This window comes from Caenorhabditis briggsae (assembly GCF_000004555.2).
Source record: "Caenorhabditis briggsae complete genome, chrIV, whole genome shotgun sequence".
Classification (NCBI taxonomy): Eukaryota; Metazoa; Nematoda; class Chromadorea; order Rhabditida; family Rhabditidae; genus Caenorhabditis; species Caenorhabditis briggsae.
In genome coordinates, this window is record NC_013487.2 from 981,566 (window position 1) to 1,000,169 (window position 18,604).

General features: G+C 35.3%; 1 protein-coding gene across 1 annotated transcript; it reads left to right on the top strand.

Moving 5' to 3' along the window:
- Nucleotides 1-5,498: 5,498 nt before the first annotated feature.
- On the top strand, nt 5,499-18,214 carry CBG13704 (the record flags this gene model as incomplete). Its single annotated transcript, XM_002632426.1, has 9 exons — nt 5,499-5,511; nt 11,004-11,539; nt 11,847-12,153; nt 13,965-14,106; nt 16,335-17,238; nt 17,476-17,667; nt 17,711-17,799; nt 17,867-18,074; nt 18,122-18,214. 9 exons carry the CDS (start codon nt 5,499-5,501, stop codon nt 18,212-18,214), a joined length of 2,484 nt encoding a protein of 827 aa, XP_002632472.1.
- Nucleotides 18,215-18,604: the final 390 nt, after the last annotated feature.

Here is an 18,604-nt window from a genome sequence, read left to right on the forward strand (position 1 = left end):
GCCCACGTTTTATTGAATAGACAGTATGAGGCCTAAATTTTTAGCGGGCCGCCATCTCCTCCTTAAGATTTTCTACTACATTTATGGAAACCAAAAAATAAACTGATGACTCCCTTTAGGCTCCATATATACACTGTAATCGAAACAGCAAAAAATAGCACAAAATTATGCGACCCCCAATGACAACATTTCGAAAATAAAAACGAATTCTATCCATGTTGTCATGGATAACGAGTTTGTTTATGGCAACGGAATTTCAAAGTGATGTGGGCCCCTCGTGGTATCGATGTAGGTTAGGAGCCGCCCACCTAGAAAGAATCAAGAGGTCAAACTACTCATTAGCCGTATCTGGGAGCTCATTTTCCATGAGTCATGGAGCACATCTCCGTAATTAGGCTGGGAAGAGAAGGTAGAAAGAGCAGACATATAATCCGGAAATTGGTCTGACAAATAGGAGAAGTCTGGTTGTCCAACAAAGGGCAGCAAGCAATTAAAATTTCAAATTCAAAAATGTTTCGAATCCAATAATCAAAGAACTCTCCCGAACGAGCAATGTAATAAAATGGCAATCCTACAGAAGGCACTAAACAGAAACAAGAAAAAAGAGCATTCACTTGTTCCCCAGTGCACACATCGTTATCGCAAAAGTGGTCATGTAAGGGTAGAAATGTTAGAGCTACCCAGAATTTCTTTGAAAAATAAAATCGTTTCGAACATTTTGAAATAAAAGTATGGAGAAAAAAGGAAATTGAGAATGAATTAATCATAAACTTCTTTTTCAGGTTTGTATGAAAAAAAACCATTATATCCAAATGTAATGTTTGCATTGGTCCTCTCGATAAAGCTAAAGATAAAGGAAATACTTTTGCCTGGCGTTTTCCTCAAAAGTAATAGGTACTGAGAAGATTAAAAAGAAAAGGATTTTTGTTTAGTGGTAGTTAATAAGCTCGTGGCAGGGAAGGTGGCTCAATTGGCTCTTGACATCATTATCATAATAATGCCTTACTATTCGCCGGACCACAATCTCTTAATTAAGACGTTTTGTGAAACTCAAGAAAACCAGAAGACCACTGAAGTCCCCCGATTTGCTGACTGCCAGCTAATGAGTCACTATTTAAGTCATATCCTCAGAATCGGGCGATTACAGACCGCTTATTAGATACTTAAACTTCTAAAGCCAATAATTTTCAACCTCAAAGAAAGAGGAAACATTCTATCTTAGAAAGTGCTTCATAACATTCACTGCCTGGTACACCGCGTGGTACCGAATATTTTGTTTCTAAAAAAAAATAGATAGCTTTGCAGAACTTTGAAAAAAAATTGGCTGTAAAGTGGATTTTTTAATCTAGGATCATTCTGCACATGAAAACAACGGAGATGAAAAATGTATGTGCTTCTGCCACTTTCAATCTAGAATTTACTATCAGATATAGTTTGTTACAAGGAAATCTTATAGGTGAAACTGAAAAAAATAGAAGGATATGATGATGAAGATGTTCAAAAGTTTGAAAATAGTAGACGTTTTGAAAATCACTGTTCCAAAAAGTTGGTAAATATAGGCTCATATTGTTCTAGCAATAAAATAGTGATTAAAAAAAGATCTGTTTCAAAAAGTTAATAATTATTAGCAAAATGAAAATACAAGCAATGACAGAACTGCAATGTCAGATTTTATATTCAACGACTAATGAATTGTTTAGCATATTATCACCAACATTTTATATGTTGGCAAATTTTTGATATCTTTTTCAGAAATTGAGATAAATTGGGCTAAAGTTAGGTGACCCTTTGGCAGCGATGACTCAAGGCAAACAAAGTGTATACACACATCGTTTCCGCAAAAACAAAAAAAAATATAAATAAGAAATTACTGATAAGAAAAAGGACAATAAAATTAGTTGAGGGCCTTCTGAAGGGTAAAAAGAAGGTAGGTATAGCAATACGAATTTTGTAGCATAAACGAATAGAGAAGAAGCGGAGATTGTTATCGCCAAAGATTAAATATCTCAGAAGGGTTATAAAATAAAAGTGTTTTCGGCAAACTAGGTGCTTCCCATCTCCAGGGTAATACGACATCTGGCAAGCCGTAAATCAAGAAGAATTTAAAATTCGAGAACCTACAGTAACCCGAATTTTTAACCCAAAAAATATTATAGTTACTACTGTTTCATGTTTGTCTGAAAAGATTTTACTCAGAATAACGATAATTTTTAATACATTTCTCACAAAAAAACAATCGATTTGAAATGACAACATAACTATATAACTGTACTACTGTAAAAATGTACTACTGTAGAATCCTAATAATTTTGAACACTTTGTTTAAAATCTGAAGAAAAGAATATTATTCCAACTTTTACCTCATCTTAGGTACGCGGACCGTGCGCGGACCGATGAAAGTGACAAACGATGTGTTAACTGTCAATCAAATTTCGTTTTCGTTATTTGAAAGATGCCATAGATTTGGCGCGCGGAAGAATGTTGTCGTTTTGCGGCAACATACACGCCAAGGGGTAATAGAAAATTAATGGATTTTTTAATGTATCTGGCGAGAAAAAGTTGCTGTTTGTTTGAAGAGAGAGCTCGAAAAATAGCTTGGAAAACCTACAGTAAAGCATTTAAAGTCCACAATAAGACATTGAAAATCTACAGTAAAGCATCAAAAATCTACAGTAATAAATTGATAATATTCAGTAATATATTGCACATAGCAAAAAAATCGACAGGAAAAATGTGATATCAGCTTGAAAATTGCTAAAAAATGCAGTTTCAAGAATTTACAGTAAGACATTGAAACCTTGTACAAAATCAAACTTAAAAGGGCAGACCTCAAGTTCAAAGGAAGAATGTGAAACAGTGCAAAAAAATTATGTTTCAGCGGGGTCTAAGAAAAATAAAATAAATTTAAAACCGATTCTGAATGATTAAAAAGATTTGAGATGTGCGAAAAAGGAAATTTATAGTTTTTGGACAATTCAAGACGAAATTATGCTTTTCATATAATGGCGCGTTCAAAGTTGATTTCCAGGAGTAATTTCCTGGAAAAACGCTGTCCAAAGCTGGTATTGTATTCCAGAGGCCTCCGCTTCGAGACCCGCCGTAAATCGACATGAATCAACAGGAAGAACACAGTCAACACGAGTGATACAGTAGTTTATTGTTGCTGTAAATCTGGAAAACAATCGCAGCTTTGGACAGCGTTTTTCCAGGAAATTACTCCTGGAAATCAACTTTGAACGCGGCGTAATAAAAACGTCTAAATAAACATTGAGACTTTGAATGAGATACTAATGCACTTTTTGAAACATTAAAACTCATAGATTATATGTATTATATTAGAAAAGCAGAAGATGGTTAAGAATGATTTCCAAGTCCAAAATCCCTAAAATTCGTACATTTCCACTGTGATGAAACACTTTCAGGAGCAAAACTCTTTTAAAACTTGAAAAAGTAGTTTTTTTCGGATTTCAAAATTTCTCTTTCAAGCTTCTAAATGAAAACAGGTGTCTACGCGCCACACCTCAAAAAAATATGTGTTTCGAAAATTGCGCTGTCCAGTGGAGCGCCATTGCGGCCAACGCCTTGTTTTGCGGGAAACACACAAGTGATGCGATGCGGGAAATAGAAAAAAAGCAAAAAAAAGAAATTTCAACAATTAAAAATACGTCTCAAAGATGACCAATAGGTTTTCGAATAGTTTGGAATGGTAAAGCACTTTTTGGAACAGCGAAATTTCTGGATTTCCCGTTTCAACTAGTTTAACTTACTATTTGTGTCATAACTTTCTTCAAACTTGACTAACTTTGTTGGTTGAACTTGAAAAATGTAGATCTTCAAATTTTCTTCAAAATGATATAACATATGATTTTTTACATCGGACCCAATTTAAAATAGCATCGCTTTATCATTTTTGTGGTAAAGACCCAAGTATTAACTTCATAACTAACTTCAAAATGGGCGGATTTTATTGGTTTAACGTTTAACAAGTAGCTTTGAATAGGAGCTATAAAAATTCTTATGTATACTCTTGTATTTTCTAGCTCTTGAAAATGGAAAAAAAATCAGGAGCTATCGAGAAAAGTGGAAAAATATCTGAGTCAGCTCTCTTCAAACTTAACACGTTTTAACACATCAATTATTGAACGCAAGCTCGTTTTACAAGCTTCAAAATGATATATAACATACCATGTAAAATTTCCTATAATCAAAGTTGCATGGCATTTTAAATAACGATTAGGCAGAGAGGGGGAAGGATCAAAGTACACACATGAGCCAAAAGAGCTAATTAGACAGAACAAAAGGTTAATTATAAGGTAGAAGAGGAAGCATATAATCCGAAAATTAGGCCCCAACACAGGTGGCCAACCCGATAGATAAGCCGGGTGGTCCAAGCCGGGCGGGCAGTTGTCAAGATGGCAGAGAGGACAAGATAAATGACCCAGCAGGCGAAGAACAAGAAGAAAGATGGTCCACGGGAAAAAATCCGATAGGAGAAATAGGAATACAAGAGGCAATTCTTACACATAGGGCCTTTTTGGCGGAGTGTGTGCGTGTGTATCGTTTTCTAGAAGACACCCCATGGAGAGAAGGACAAAGAGAGGGGTAATAAAATATATGTGAGGTCGTGAAACAACAAAAATGGGTTTTACGTTGGTGTAGAGAGATTTGTATATTGCTCTAATGGAGCCCAATAATCTCGCTTGCTGTAGGAGATAACAAATAGTAGTACACTGATAAAATGTTACTGATAATATGATGACCATTTTTTTTTTGAGATAATTGATATTGAATTGAACAAAAAATATACCAACCGTGTTAGATGTGCCACGCACCGATTCGTTGCAATACCACGCACTCTGCATCTTTGCTCTCTCTAACGCGGAAAAAATTGAGCGTATCTGGAATTTCAAAAGAAGATGAAGACCAAACAGTTTCATAGTTTGAAAAATTGATGCTTCAAAACTTATTGAAACCGAAAAAATCACTATCTCCTTACTGTTTGGCTCATAACTCTCCTCAAACTAAACGGAATTTTGTGGTTCAAATTGGAAAATGTTTCTCTCAAGACGCTCTTCAAAATGATATAAAATAACACTACTTAAAATAATTGCGATTCGAATTATAGCAAATTTTTAGAATGTTCCAAAAAAGTAGCCACTCTACTAACTAATATGTGCTCATTTTGCTCTATAACTCTCTTCAATTTGAACATATTTTATTACACGAACTACCAAATGATAGCTCGCATTACAAGCTTCAAAATCATATACATCATCTTTAATACAATCTCTTACAATTAAAAGTAACGCGCGTATTAAGTCAATATAGGCAGATGAAGGTGTTGGGGGCAAAATCTATCAGAAAGTAATCAACTAATAAAATGTTTATCACAATATCAGCTATATTTAATTAGTTAGCAAACTTTTGATATCACTTATAGGAGCTGAGATAATAGAGCTTGAAACCAACGACCTAAAAATACACCAACCGTGTTAGATATGCCACGCGCCGGTTTGTTGAGAGACCCGCACTCTGCGCCTCCGTTTTTTCTAACGCGGAAAAAAAACAATGAAAAGTGGCATATCTGGAATTTTACGAAAAACAGTACTCTATCAATTTCATAGTTTCAGAATTAATACTTCAGAACCTATTGCAACCGAGAAAAACAGTTTGATTAACTTTTTTGAATCCAACATTCAGCTATTTCACTTTGTGCGGCAATCCACACGGTGCATAGTTAGTTTCGCTTATTGAAGCTGAAAAAACTAAATAGACAGTAATCAACTTGAAAAAAACTCTGCAAGTCAGGGTTAAGAACAGGTCAACGTAGACAGAACACCAGAAAAATATAATTGATCAATCCGTTGCGCATTTCGCCTTATACTATCTTCGAACTTGATTTTTTTTAAAAATCATTCAAAATCGCTTTGAGCTTCCCATTTTAAAATATTTTAAATACCAAAAGATAGCTCGTTTTACAAGCTTCAAAATGATATACAACATTCTTAATAAACCTTTTACTAGTCAGAGGTAACGCGTGTTTTAAGCCAATACACCCTATAGGGAGTTGAAGGGTTGGGGATCAAAGAGCACCCACGCACAAGAGACGTTTTGCCAAATGAGCTCGTCTGGCATAATTAGACAGTAGAAGATTAATTATTAGGTAAAATAGAAAGCATATAATCCGAAAATTAGGACACCGACACAGGTGGCCAACCCGATAGATAAACTGGTAGGAGTTACATATAATTCATAGTAATAATTGGGTGATAACTCTTATCACCCTTTCAAAAGATTCTAGAAGCTTCTGGGTGCATTTTTATGAAGGGACCGTTTTTTTGGAAGCAATAAAAAATTTAGGGTTAATCGGAAAATAAGAAAAAAAAAATGATTTTATAGTTATTCTTCTGTTTCATCAAATTATTAAATTTAAAAATAAATAATACACGAAATTCAAGGACGGGGAACTAAATTGATGTTACTGTAAGTATAGATTTAAACATTTTGTAATTGTGAAATTTACCAGTCGGTTTACGCCCCCTGTCGGGGGCTTCCACTTTCTGTATCTTACATTTAATTTCTAATTTAAAAATTGTCGAGTTTCCGAATCCACCAAAATTTGTGAAAGTTTTGCATACTATCAATTTTCTTCGAGGAATATTTGATTTCCCAAATTTTCAAAATTTCCAAACTATTGAAAAAAGATTTTTTATGTTCTGAAATCCGGAGTATGTGAACTCCCGGTTTCCTGAAGTTTCAAATTTTGGATAACTAATGTCAGGTTTACTAAACTTTCTGGTCTCCGAAAATTCTGAATTTCGAAATTTTCGAACTTTGAAAAACAGTCGGTTTGCGCCCCTCCGGGCTAAGCCTCCTAGCTCCCGCTTACAGTACCCGTTGTCTTATAGACAGGTTTTGTCATTTTTCCAGGGACTATTTTTTCATGGTCTGTTAGGAAATTTCGAAATTCGATATTTTGGTTATTTAGAATTCCTAGAATTCGGAAAGTCGGAAGTAAGAAAATCCGGAAATTGAAAAAAACATTAATTTTGAAATCTAGAAAAGTGTTTCATTCTGTATGTCTCAAATACCCAAATTTTGGTATATCAAATTTTAAGGAATCGGAAAATTCAGATTTTTGCATACTTACTAAAGGAGCTGGCCTGAAACGGCCCTGTTCGCAAAATTTATAGAATTTCGAAAAAGTTTAGAATCGAGATTTTGAGAACCTGAAAAATTAGAAATTCAGAAATTCAACTTTTCGAAACACAGTCTCGTCGAAAAGTTTTTGGAACTTCGGAAAATCGGAAATGTAGATTTCAGAATTCGAAAACTCTAAATTTCGAAAAATTTAGACAATCCGAAAATTGAAAACCTGAAATGTTGGAAAATCTGAAACTTTGAAATTTTTTGGCATATTCGGTGAATAAGATCTCAGAAATTTATGAATTCCGAAATTTGAAAGATATGAAATTAAGTTCGGAAATTTTAAAAATTATTCTGAATTCTGAAAAATCGAGTGATCAGAAAGGGCGCTGTTATTTTCCCTCGCATTCAGTTTCTTTCTTTTTTTTCCTTCTATTTTCTTTCTTTTCCACTGTTTCAGAATTTTTTCTTTCTTTCAAATCTTTAAAATCCATAGTAAAAGAATATTTCCAAAAAATCACTTTTCTCTCAGAAATAGCGTGGATAAGAAAAAAATTTGGGCGGTTAGACGGAAATGATGTGAATATTTCTTCAATATTTTTCGAAAAATTTGCACTGTAGAAATTGAAGAACGTCTCCAGAAGACGTCAGACACAAAATTTCGAAAGATTAAATATTCGGGCATCATCTAGCTGCTATTTCCGGTTATCTGTGAAAATTTGGGAAAATTTGGTTCATTCTGGACTTCGTTAGGGAAGGTGATACGGGAACAAACGGACACACTCACACACAGAATTTTGTGATTGTTAATAGTAAAGATGACTCTTGGTTTTAGAATAGGATTTTTAAAATTGGATAGTAAGAGTTTATTACAGCCCTAATCTAGCAGAATCTTCATAAAATTTTTACCTTATTCAAATTTTGAGAAAAAACACTGTTTCATGAGTTCATGATTTGTAGGAAGTTTTGAACATCTTTCGATCAAAGTATTCATTTCTAAAAACCCGCAAAATAATGCAACAGGAAACACAATAGGAAACTCAATTTCCAGAAACAAATCATAAATCTTGATGTTAAAAAAGGGATAGATTGGATAATGGTTTTAATAACCAGCATAATCATCCAAGCCCAAGGATAAGAAAAATAAGATGTGGTGAAAAATGGAATACAGCAGAGTTTATTTTTCAGCGTAATAAATAAAATATGGTGGTACCAACTCAAGTGTAAAATCTGAAAGTTATCTGACTATTCTGAAACAGATAAAACTTTTTTCGGTTTCGATTTAGCCGAATTTTGACTCTTTTCCCATAAATGGATACTGATGTTCAGATTCAGGTTTTGTCGTATTGATGACAGTACGGCGTCGGCTACAGTATTCTGTACCAAAAAAACACAAGATTATGTATTATGTATTTAGAATTCAGAAAGAAACATGGATTTTGAAAAGTTTCCAGTTTCACTTCACCCACTAATATCGGGCAATTTTCGAAATTCTCTACTACCAGATTGCGTTGTAAAATAACACTGATACATTTGGCGCATTTTTTCTCGTTTGATTTTTAAAATTAGAACAAAGTTGTCTGGGGAAAGTATCTTCCGGCAACGACACTCCACTATCCCGCTTCGAGCGCGCGCAATTTGAAAAAGTTTCAGAGATTAATTTTTGGTTTGTCTCGTGTTCTAGACTGTTATTGAGAATTTTTGAGTGTGATTTAAAGCATATTTTGTTTGATTAACAAGATTGCGTTTTTTCTGATTTTAACACACATTTTTCGGAAATCTTTTTTTTTTGCGAATCAATCAAGCCACCACCCCAAAATGGCTCAGAAAACGTACCAGGTGAATTTCTGACCATTTCTAGGTAAAATAGTTGGTGGCCTAGAAAACTCATATTGCAAAAGTTGCTAAAATGACTTAAAACACACACCATGTTAACATTAAAACACACACCATGTTAACATTAAAACACACACATGTTAACAGATAATTTGCAGGTCAAAAAGTTTGGTGGCCTAGAAAATTCATGTTGGAAAAATTAGGCCACCAGGTCAGATGGCCAAGAAAAAAAAGATGAGATACGATTTTTTACAAGTAATTCCGGCTGTTAATAGCAATTTTTGTCGATAATTTGTCGACAAATGCCCATTTCGACAAATTTATCGACAATTTGTCAACAAAATTTTGTCGATAAATTACTTTCGAAAAATTTACCGATAGTTTGTTAACAATTTATCGACAAAATTTTATCGTTTTTTATCGACAAATTTATCGATAATTTGTCAGGTAAATTTGTCGACAAAATCGGAAAATCTTTGTCGATAAGGCGCACTGGTTCTAGTAATTAGCATAATCATCGGAGCTCAAGAAAAAGAATTATAGGATGTAGTAGAAAATGGGTGGACCTTAGTGGAATTTAACTGACTCAAGTGTGCAACCTAAAAGATATCTCACTATTCTGAAACATTAAATTTTGGTTGGTTTTGTTGAACTAGCAGAAAGTTGAAACTTTTCGGGAATTTGATACTGATGTTAAGATTCAGATTTTGTGGTATTGGGTACAGTATGGCACCGGCTACAATATCACGGACCCAAAAGACACAACAATACGTATTCCGAATTTAGAAATTTTTTTAAATATTTCATAGTTTCACTTCATCCACTAATATTGGGTTCGTATTAATGTTCTCTTATTGTATCGTACTGATTGGTTCGATTCATTTTTCTCTCTTTTGACTTCAAATCAAAACTAGTACAAAATTGTCCGGGGCAAGTTCCTCTCCAGCAACGACACTCCGCTATCCCGCTTCGAGCGCGCGCAATTTGAATAAGTTTTCGAGTTGAACATTTGCGTTGGCTTGTATTCTAGACTCTCTTTGGGTAGTTTGAGTGTGTTTTAGAGTAATTCATGCTCAAATTCCAAACTTTACTTGCGTTTTTCTGATTTTTCCCGCACATTTTTCGAAAATCTGACTTTACTGTTTCAAATAATTGATAAAGTTGCTACCGACACTTTTTCAATACTATTTCACTAAAACAGTTGGCATAAAATTCTGTTACAAATCGTCCATAAACTCAATATTAGTTCTGAGGAAACCAATGTGGTCGTAGAACGTGAAATATAAAACCTTCTTGACGATATCTTTCACAGTTTGCCAATCTTCAATCTTCATAATTTGAATTTCGCGCATCCTATGTATCCTACTCATCATATTTAGTACCATTTTGAAACCCTTTTCATGAGCAACAATTTGGTATACATCACATTTTGATCAATTCAGTTTGAGAAGAGTTATGCAGAAAATTTTTGCTACCCCGTTATTAAACTTCTTTTGCTTTCAAATTTTCATCCAGCCGGTTTTCCTTATTCATCTTCAAGTTTTCGAAAACCTCCATACATCGAATATGTTTTCTCACATATTGTCCTTCATATCATCTGTCACCTGTCACTCATTCTCCCCATAAAAACGCTAATTACTGTTTTTCACGGCAAGAAAACAATAGAAAGTGAGCTTCTGGGAAAGTAACTGAAGACAGATAACCATAATAGACCTAACCTCCAAATCAATAACCAGTCATCTTTCTTCTCTTCATTTGTATTTAGTTTTGAGACACAGTTACTTTTTTCTTCTATTTTAACGTTTTTTATTGATTAAACAGATTTTTCTGTTTTTCTAGGTTGTTTGTCGTATTAACATACATACCGTAAAACCTGTATTTTAGAAGGGCCGGCTCTTCTACTTTTCCAAGGTACCTCTAGAGGGTCCTTCTATTACAGGGGCCCTTCTAATACAGGTTTTACGGTGGTCCCGTCAAATTACTTTTTTCGTTTTGTCATTCTCAAAACAATAATTTTTCAGATACGATGCTCCATTTGAGAAACGTCTCTAGCTCTCCGGACTCGTCCGAGAACTACAATCCGTATCCAGTTTCCGCTAAGAAGCCTCCAGTTCTGGCATTCGGTTTATGGCGCCAAGACAACCAGCATAAATTCGACGGAATGTATTCGAACATATCGGCTACTGAAAAAATCACCAAAATGAGAACCGTCTGGAGACATCATACATCAGCTGAAGAGAGGGAATTCTATTATGCCAAGGAGAAACAACTCAAAATGCAGAGAGATCATTCGGCAATCCAAGAGCCAATTCCGTTCAATGATTGTAGTCAATCAAAGATTCAACAACCCAACAAACCGGAGCAGCATGTGAAGCGCCCATTGAATCCGTTCATGGTCTACTGTCAAGTTAGAAGAGCCGAATTGGCAGTGACTGATCCGGGCCTTCCTTCTGCTGAGATTCTGAAACGATTGGGAGCAGGTTGGGGAGCCATGTCGGTTGAAGAGAAGCGACCGTTCTATGATGAAGCCAGCAAATTGAAAGAAGAGTTGTACAAGGTGAGTTTATGAGGGAAAAAGCAGAAGTTTTTGACCTAACTTTTGCAAACTGCGTTTTCTAGGTCACCACTTCTAAATGGCCTATAAAATACACCAGGTGAATATCAGACTAAATCTAGGTCATTTTAATTTAGTGGCTTAAAAAACCTAACTAACAAAAGTTATGCCATCACGTTAAAGTGTATTCCATCCAGAAATTTTCTTGGATTCGTGTCGAAAGGACACACTGCTCCGGAGGTACCTTGGAAGAATATGTAGAAGGGCTTCTAATACAAGTTTTACGGTTATATATTTCAATTCATTCCAGGCGCATCCGAACTACAAGTACGCTCCTCAAAAGAAGCCAGCAGTTCACGTTTCGACTCCAATCAAACTAGCGATGACTCCAATCAAACCAGCAGCGATTCCCACTAGATCAGTACTCACTCCATCAGTTGCTCCAAACGTCAATCAGCTGCACAAAATCTCAACGTCTCAGCCAGTGATCCCAACTACTCCGTTGAACCCGATTCCACAACAAAATCCAACTCGATATGAGCAGTGCCATCAACCAACTCCAACTCATGATTACTGCTTCAAGTACCCGAGAACAAGTGGTGTCGTTATTCATGAAGGTCAAGAAAACTATGGATCAAGCTGTTTGCCGGTTTGGTTTTAACTTACTTACGTGATTCGTGTTATCCTAACCCCTGCCCGTTCTTATGTTCCCTCCTCCCTCCTAGCTATCAAGATCCACAATTTGTAATAGTTTTTACAAAATTCGACTTCCTGTTTTCCCAAAAAATGCGATTCTCTTTTCTTTTGTTTGACACCTTTTAATACTTTAAAATAAATCTCGTTTATGAATGTTCGAGTAACGTATTTTTTAAGTTGACTTTCACCATTTTCAGGACGGAAACTCGACTTTCGAGTTTCCAATCACTTTGAAAGTTTTGTGTGAAACAGACCTAGATTGAACACCTTGCATTCACATTGTTTTTCAAATTTTCAGAATTTCAGCTATTTACCATCATCCAAGCCCAAGAAACAGAAATATAGAAGGTGGCAACAAAAATGAGTTACCTTAGAAGCATGTCATCAACTCAAGTGTAAAATCTGAAAGTTGTTTGACTATTTTGAAATATATATTTTTTGTAGGTTTTGTTGAACTAGCAACAGTTTGACTCTTTTCCTAAACATAGATGCTGATGTTCAGATTTAGATTTTGTGGTATTGGCTACGGTATGGCACCGTCTACAGTATTCTAGACAAAGACGCAGCATTAATTATTCTGAATTCAGAAAAAAATTAAAAAATTCAACAGTTTGACTTCATCCACTAATATTTGGTTCGTATCAATGTTCTCTAATAGTATGAGTAGGCACCACAACATAATTTTCAAAATAGATAATTTCTCAATTTTTTTATTGGATTTTCTTCTCCCCTCTTATAGAAGTCCATTCCCAAAATCTCATACTATACGAGAATCAAACTTTTTATGCATTTTTACTCTTTTTTGAGTGTAAATTAAAATCAGTACAAAAATGTCCAGGGCAAGTACCCTCCAGCAAACGACACTCCGATATCCCGCTCCGAGCGTGCGCAGTTTACGTGTTAGAGTTTATTGAGAGATCTTGCCTTGTCTTGTGTCTTGGCTAGACTCTCTTTGAGGATTATGAAGATGTGTTTTACAATTTTTTAGAAGAACAGGCGAATTCTTGCTTGAATTCCAAGCGTTTCCAGCGACTTTCTAGTTTCCGTAGTTTTTGAAATAGTGACTTTACTGTTTAATGAACTTGATTTTGCCGATGACGTATATTTTTTCCAATCAAGTAAGAAACATTTATTGACGCAGAGAAACAGAATACGTCCAAGCTCCAAATATCCACATATCAATTAATAAATTAACAAATTAACAATTGGTAATTCATTGAAACAGCAAAAATAAAACTCTGTTATGAAAAGTCCATAAGTTCAATATTAGTTTTGAGGAATCCAATGTTCTCTTTGATAATGAAGACTCGAACAGAAACTTGCCTAATGATATCTTTTTGTTTCAAATATTTGTAAAAATCGCTACAAATATTATTCAATATTACTTCTCTAAGCAGGAAAGGTATTACTAGTAGTTATTTCCCAATCAAGCGAGCGAGAGAATTATAGACGCAGAAGTAATAGATGTTGAGTCGTTAATAATTCGGGATTGACAAAATAAATTTTAATATTGTTAATCAGTTCATTGAAACAGGCAAAATAAAGTTTTGTTGCAAAGTTTTACATAGTTCAATAGTAGTTTTATGGAATCCAGTGTGCTTTTTTGGTTATGGAGACTCTAACAGAAGCCTACCTTAGGATATCTTTTACAGTTTGCCAATGTCGAATCCTCAAAATTTGAAATTCGCGCCCTTTTATGTACCCCCTTTCTTTTTCTTCTTAATATTGCGAGGACCATCACCACCTTATTGTGTTCGTGTTGCCTTCTTGTCGCCGTCATCTTCTTTTTTCCAAGCGTGCGCACTTGGTGAGACAAGAAACGGACCAATATGCGTGTGCTGCTCACAAATTGTCATTGATCGGTGTGGTGGACGGTCCGTCCCTTTTGACCCTTCTCTTTGGCTCAAAACAAATTATTTTACACCTTCACGTGGTTTTTATTTAGCAACAGTTTTAGCATTTAGGGTATAAGGTTGATATTAAGGCTCGGTCTTGTCATAACTTACTAGGGAAGGTTGTAATTGGGGGGTGGAACTTCGGTATGAGACCTATATCATTCGAAAGCTGAGAATGAGACATTTTCAAACATGTATTCAAATTTTGCTGAGGAGCTACCAGTTTCGAGAAAATCAAGTTTCAAATTTGGCTCAAATTTGACTCTTAAGGGCGCCGCGCCTCCCCTCTTTCTTATATAGATTGGGGGAAGTGAAAGAACAAGACAGCAGTGGTGTAGTGGCAAGGAGGGATGAAGAGTATCCAACCGGTTGTAGGTTCGATTCCTCTTCCCGTTATTGTTTTTTGATTTTATTTTTGGTTTTTGTGGCGATCTTCAAAATGCTATGAACGCATTTTTTTCAAAAAAAAATTTTAATTGGATACTTATTTTTTACTTTTTCACAAGTTTTGACAAGTTTTTTTCACAAGTTCTCCATAGCTTTTGCAAATTTCTTGAAGCAACACTACAAATCTTTTCCAGTTCTTTATTTCAAAATCCACAAGATTTGTTCGTTATTGGGGTTGTAAAGTGACAAATCAATGAGAGATATGTGAATCTATGTTTTTTCTCAAGTTTTGAGTACTACTGGGTGATTATCGAAGAAATATGGATTGTAGGATAATCGAAAAAACATTAAAAGCTCTCGATTCCGAAAAGGATAAAGCTTCCAAATATTGCTAAAAGACTTATTTTAAAGTTTCTGTCTGTTTAGAATTCGTTTTAGCACATTTGAAAATTTTTCGAAAAATAGTTTGAAAATGCCAAGGGGGTACCCCATGGATATTTTTCGTCAAAATTTTTTTTCTGTAAAATCGAGAAAACTTTGTCAGATCGTAGAGGAACATTTGAAATTGTAATTACAATAAAAAAACTTCCGAAATCTTTCACCAATCATCGAATGTCTTTCTCTCAAATATCAAAATGTAGTTTGAATAATGCTTCAAAAAAAAGTTTTTCAAAGCATTGAACACAAGTATTCCATAAGTTTTGAATAAAAGAAAATGATCCCATAAAGTTTTCAGGTTTTTTTTCAAAAAAAAAATTTTCGCAAAAAAATCACCATGGGGTCCCCCCTTTGCATTAGCAATTTCTCAGATTTCGAACCCGATTTTCTCGAAACTGGTAGCTCCTCAGCAAAATCAGAATATATATTTGAAAATGTCTCATTTTCAGCTTTCGAATGATATAGGTCTCATACCGAAGTTCCACCCCCCGATTACAACCTTCCCTAGTTAGTTACATGGCGTCGGCGCTAACTTGAAGCCATTTCCAATATTTTTGATGTTTTTCATTTTGAAGCTCTGATTTTGAGTTATGCGGCAAAACATAAAACAGTGTGAGAAACTCCTTTTTGCTTTTTTACACTACTATTAGCTCATGTTATTTAGAACCGCTTTGAAGCCCTTTTTATGAGCAATAATTCAATATACATCACAATTCAATCAGTTCAGTTTGAGAAGAGTTATGTTAAAAAAAGTTATGCGGCAAATCATAGAACATCACCTTAAGAAATTAGCTGTTTCACTTAATTCATTAAACTTGGAACCTTTTTGTGTTATTTAATATTGCATCGTTTGTAGTTTTATTTTTTTCTCTTACTTTTTCAAATAAAAAATCAAGATTGTAGAACTCGAGGAGATCTACAAAATGATACAAAATACAACTTTTTTTCGAAGTCTGAGTGCGAAACCGGTTTTTTACGCTCTCTAGCTCAAAATTCGAGACTTGAATATAGTTGAGATGCATATCATTTCATAGATCTTGTCAAGTCTTATCAGTTACTTTTTGGTTCAAACAGAAATTCCAACTTTGAGCCGAGTTATGTGTAGTTGAATCTCAACGATGCGCGCACTTGTTAGTGTTGTTGTGACCGCGCGCGCGCGTAATATCCGCCGCTGTGCAAACGCGCTCTAATCGTGACATGTATCTTTTCAAATGTCAATCATAACACATTCGTTAGGTTAACTCTTAGTGTTATCGACTTTTTATTGAGTTTGGGGGGTTCCAACCTTGGCAACTTTTTGGCATTTTTTCTTTTCTCTCTCTCTCTCTCTCTCTCTCTCTCTCTCTTTCTCTCTCTCTCACTAACACAACCCAGATTTCCAGCATGTCTAGCCCAATTTTCACCACCAATGAGATCTTCGTTTGCCTCCACGAAAAGGATGGGTCCAAATTCCCCTACTCCGCCAAGATTATGGCAATCAAAGAAATCGGATCGATCCAATTCTATATGATACATTATAGAGGTTGGAAATCTACCACAGACATTCGAATTCCAGTTGGAGAGGAGGCTGGAAGAATGTATAAAGGATCGTTGAAGGAATATGGGGAGAAATTCCACGTGGATATTTCACCAGATGCCTGGGATGCTGAGAAGAAGTGCAAGAGGAAGGCTGTGGATAATTTGGAAAGGAGTTTTGTGAAGAAGGAGAGGATTCAGGAGGAGAATGTTTATAAAAAAGTTTATGTAGCAAAGAGAAGGAAGTTGAGAGAGGATTCTGAAGAAGCCACGTCATCTGATGCTTTAAGAAGATCCAGAGGGGATCCAGGAGCCACTACTTCTGAGGTCAAGGATTCAAGGATCAGCAAGGATAAAGAGAACAAAGCGAAGAGTTTGAAACAGCGGGATTCAGAAAATCAGATCAAAAAGACCTCAAAAGTGATTCCAATCGACGACGCCAAGATTCTAGAAGGCCAAGGGACTTCCACAAAGATTCGAATTGGCCAAACAGAAGAAAATCTGCATAAGGAAGATGAAATCCAGAATCTCAAGCCAGGGAATCCAGAAGAGCTAATCCACGAGCCCATGAATCTACCGGACCAATCGAAAGAAGATATTCTAGCGGAAATTCAGAATCTTCCCCAAGCAGAATCCCCCAAGAAACGTGGTCCAATTGAGAAGGTTCCAGATTCTGAAGTTGCTAAAAAGGTCCAGGACAAAGATCCAAAAGTGAACATTCCTGTTTTAGAATATGCAGTTCAGAAGAAACGAAACAATCCAGGATATTATGTAAGTTGCACAGCTTTGTAGCTCTAGCTGTCTGTACATTTTGAACTTAATTATCTCAATTTCTATACGATATCATAATTTTAGCAACTGATAACATGTTCGTCATAATTTCACAAACATTTTATCAGTTGACTCATTTTTCATTTTTTTTTTTTGAAAAATTGAGATAATTGAGCTCAAAGTGTAAGTATAGGTGGGCTTCTATTAAAGGGGTTACGGTAATTTTAACAATTTCAGATCCCGAAAAACGATCCAGTATACAATGAACGGATGTCTGTATTAAGAGCAAGGCATGCGGGAACACTGGATGAGGTGAAACTGACTGACGGGCTGGGAAAAATCCTAGTGGACGACTATATAATGGTGCATTCGGAAAAGAAGATTCCAAAGGTACCAGCAGAGTGGGTAGTCGTGAACATTCTAGAGGAAGTGAGTAATTTCTATAGAGCGCATTTACATTAACTTTTTTCAGTACAAAAATTCCAAGACCAATGATTCTGATAGCTACGGGATCAATGATCTGAATACCATGATTCCATTCTACATGGATAAGCACTTCAGGTTAGTTCTTGTTTTCTGAGCCGCCCGTAAGCTGCCGTTGACCAATCTAACATTAAAAACCTTCTAGATCCCTCTGTTATTCCGTCGAAGTTCCGAACTATGAGCAACGTCTTATTCAAGAAGTTCTACGTCAGAAGCTCATCTTCGAAGACGTCAAGGATCTGGACCCGAAAATCTTTAAAGCCTCCGAACACTATGGATTGGTCCATTTGCTCCGCCTCCTCACAGAAATTGACAAATTTGTGATGATGTACAATACAGGACACTCTCTCGAGGTTTGTATAGGGATTACTATAGAATTTAAATAAAAAAAAATTTACAGAGAACCAGAACCATTCTAATCGATTTCATGAAGTTCCTGGATATCAAGAAGTACGAGTTTTACCACAAGGAGAAGGATTATATGGATGCTTGAAGTTCTAGCGATAGAGCGATTTCACTGTTTCATAGCTTTCATAGTTTGTGTCACTTATCTTTTTTTTTTGATTTATATTTTTCACAATAGAGCATTTTCGGAAGCTTTTTTCAGAAACTGATCCTTTTTCAAAAATTTCCTTCATAATTTCTAGACCTAATTTCATAGGATCTCTTTATTTTTATATTTTTTCTCTTCACAATTTTTTTTCTCTTCACAAAAAAAGGAAAATTCATTAATGACTCAAACAACAATTGGTCAGATTCTCCAATGTTTTTAAAAGGTAACATTTTTGGCTCTAGTCGGTGTTTTTGATCCATAGAACTCATTTTAATAACATTTTCCCCGATTCGTTTTGTTTTTATTGTGTGCTTCTTATAATTTTCATTT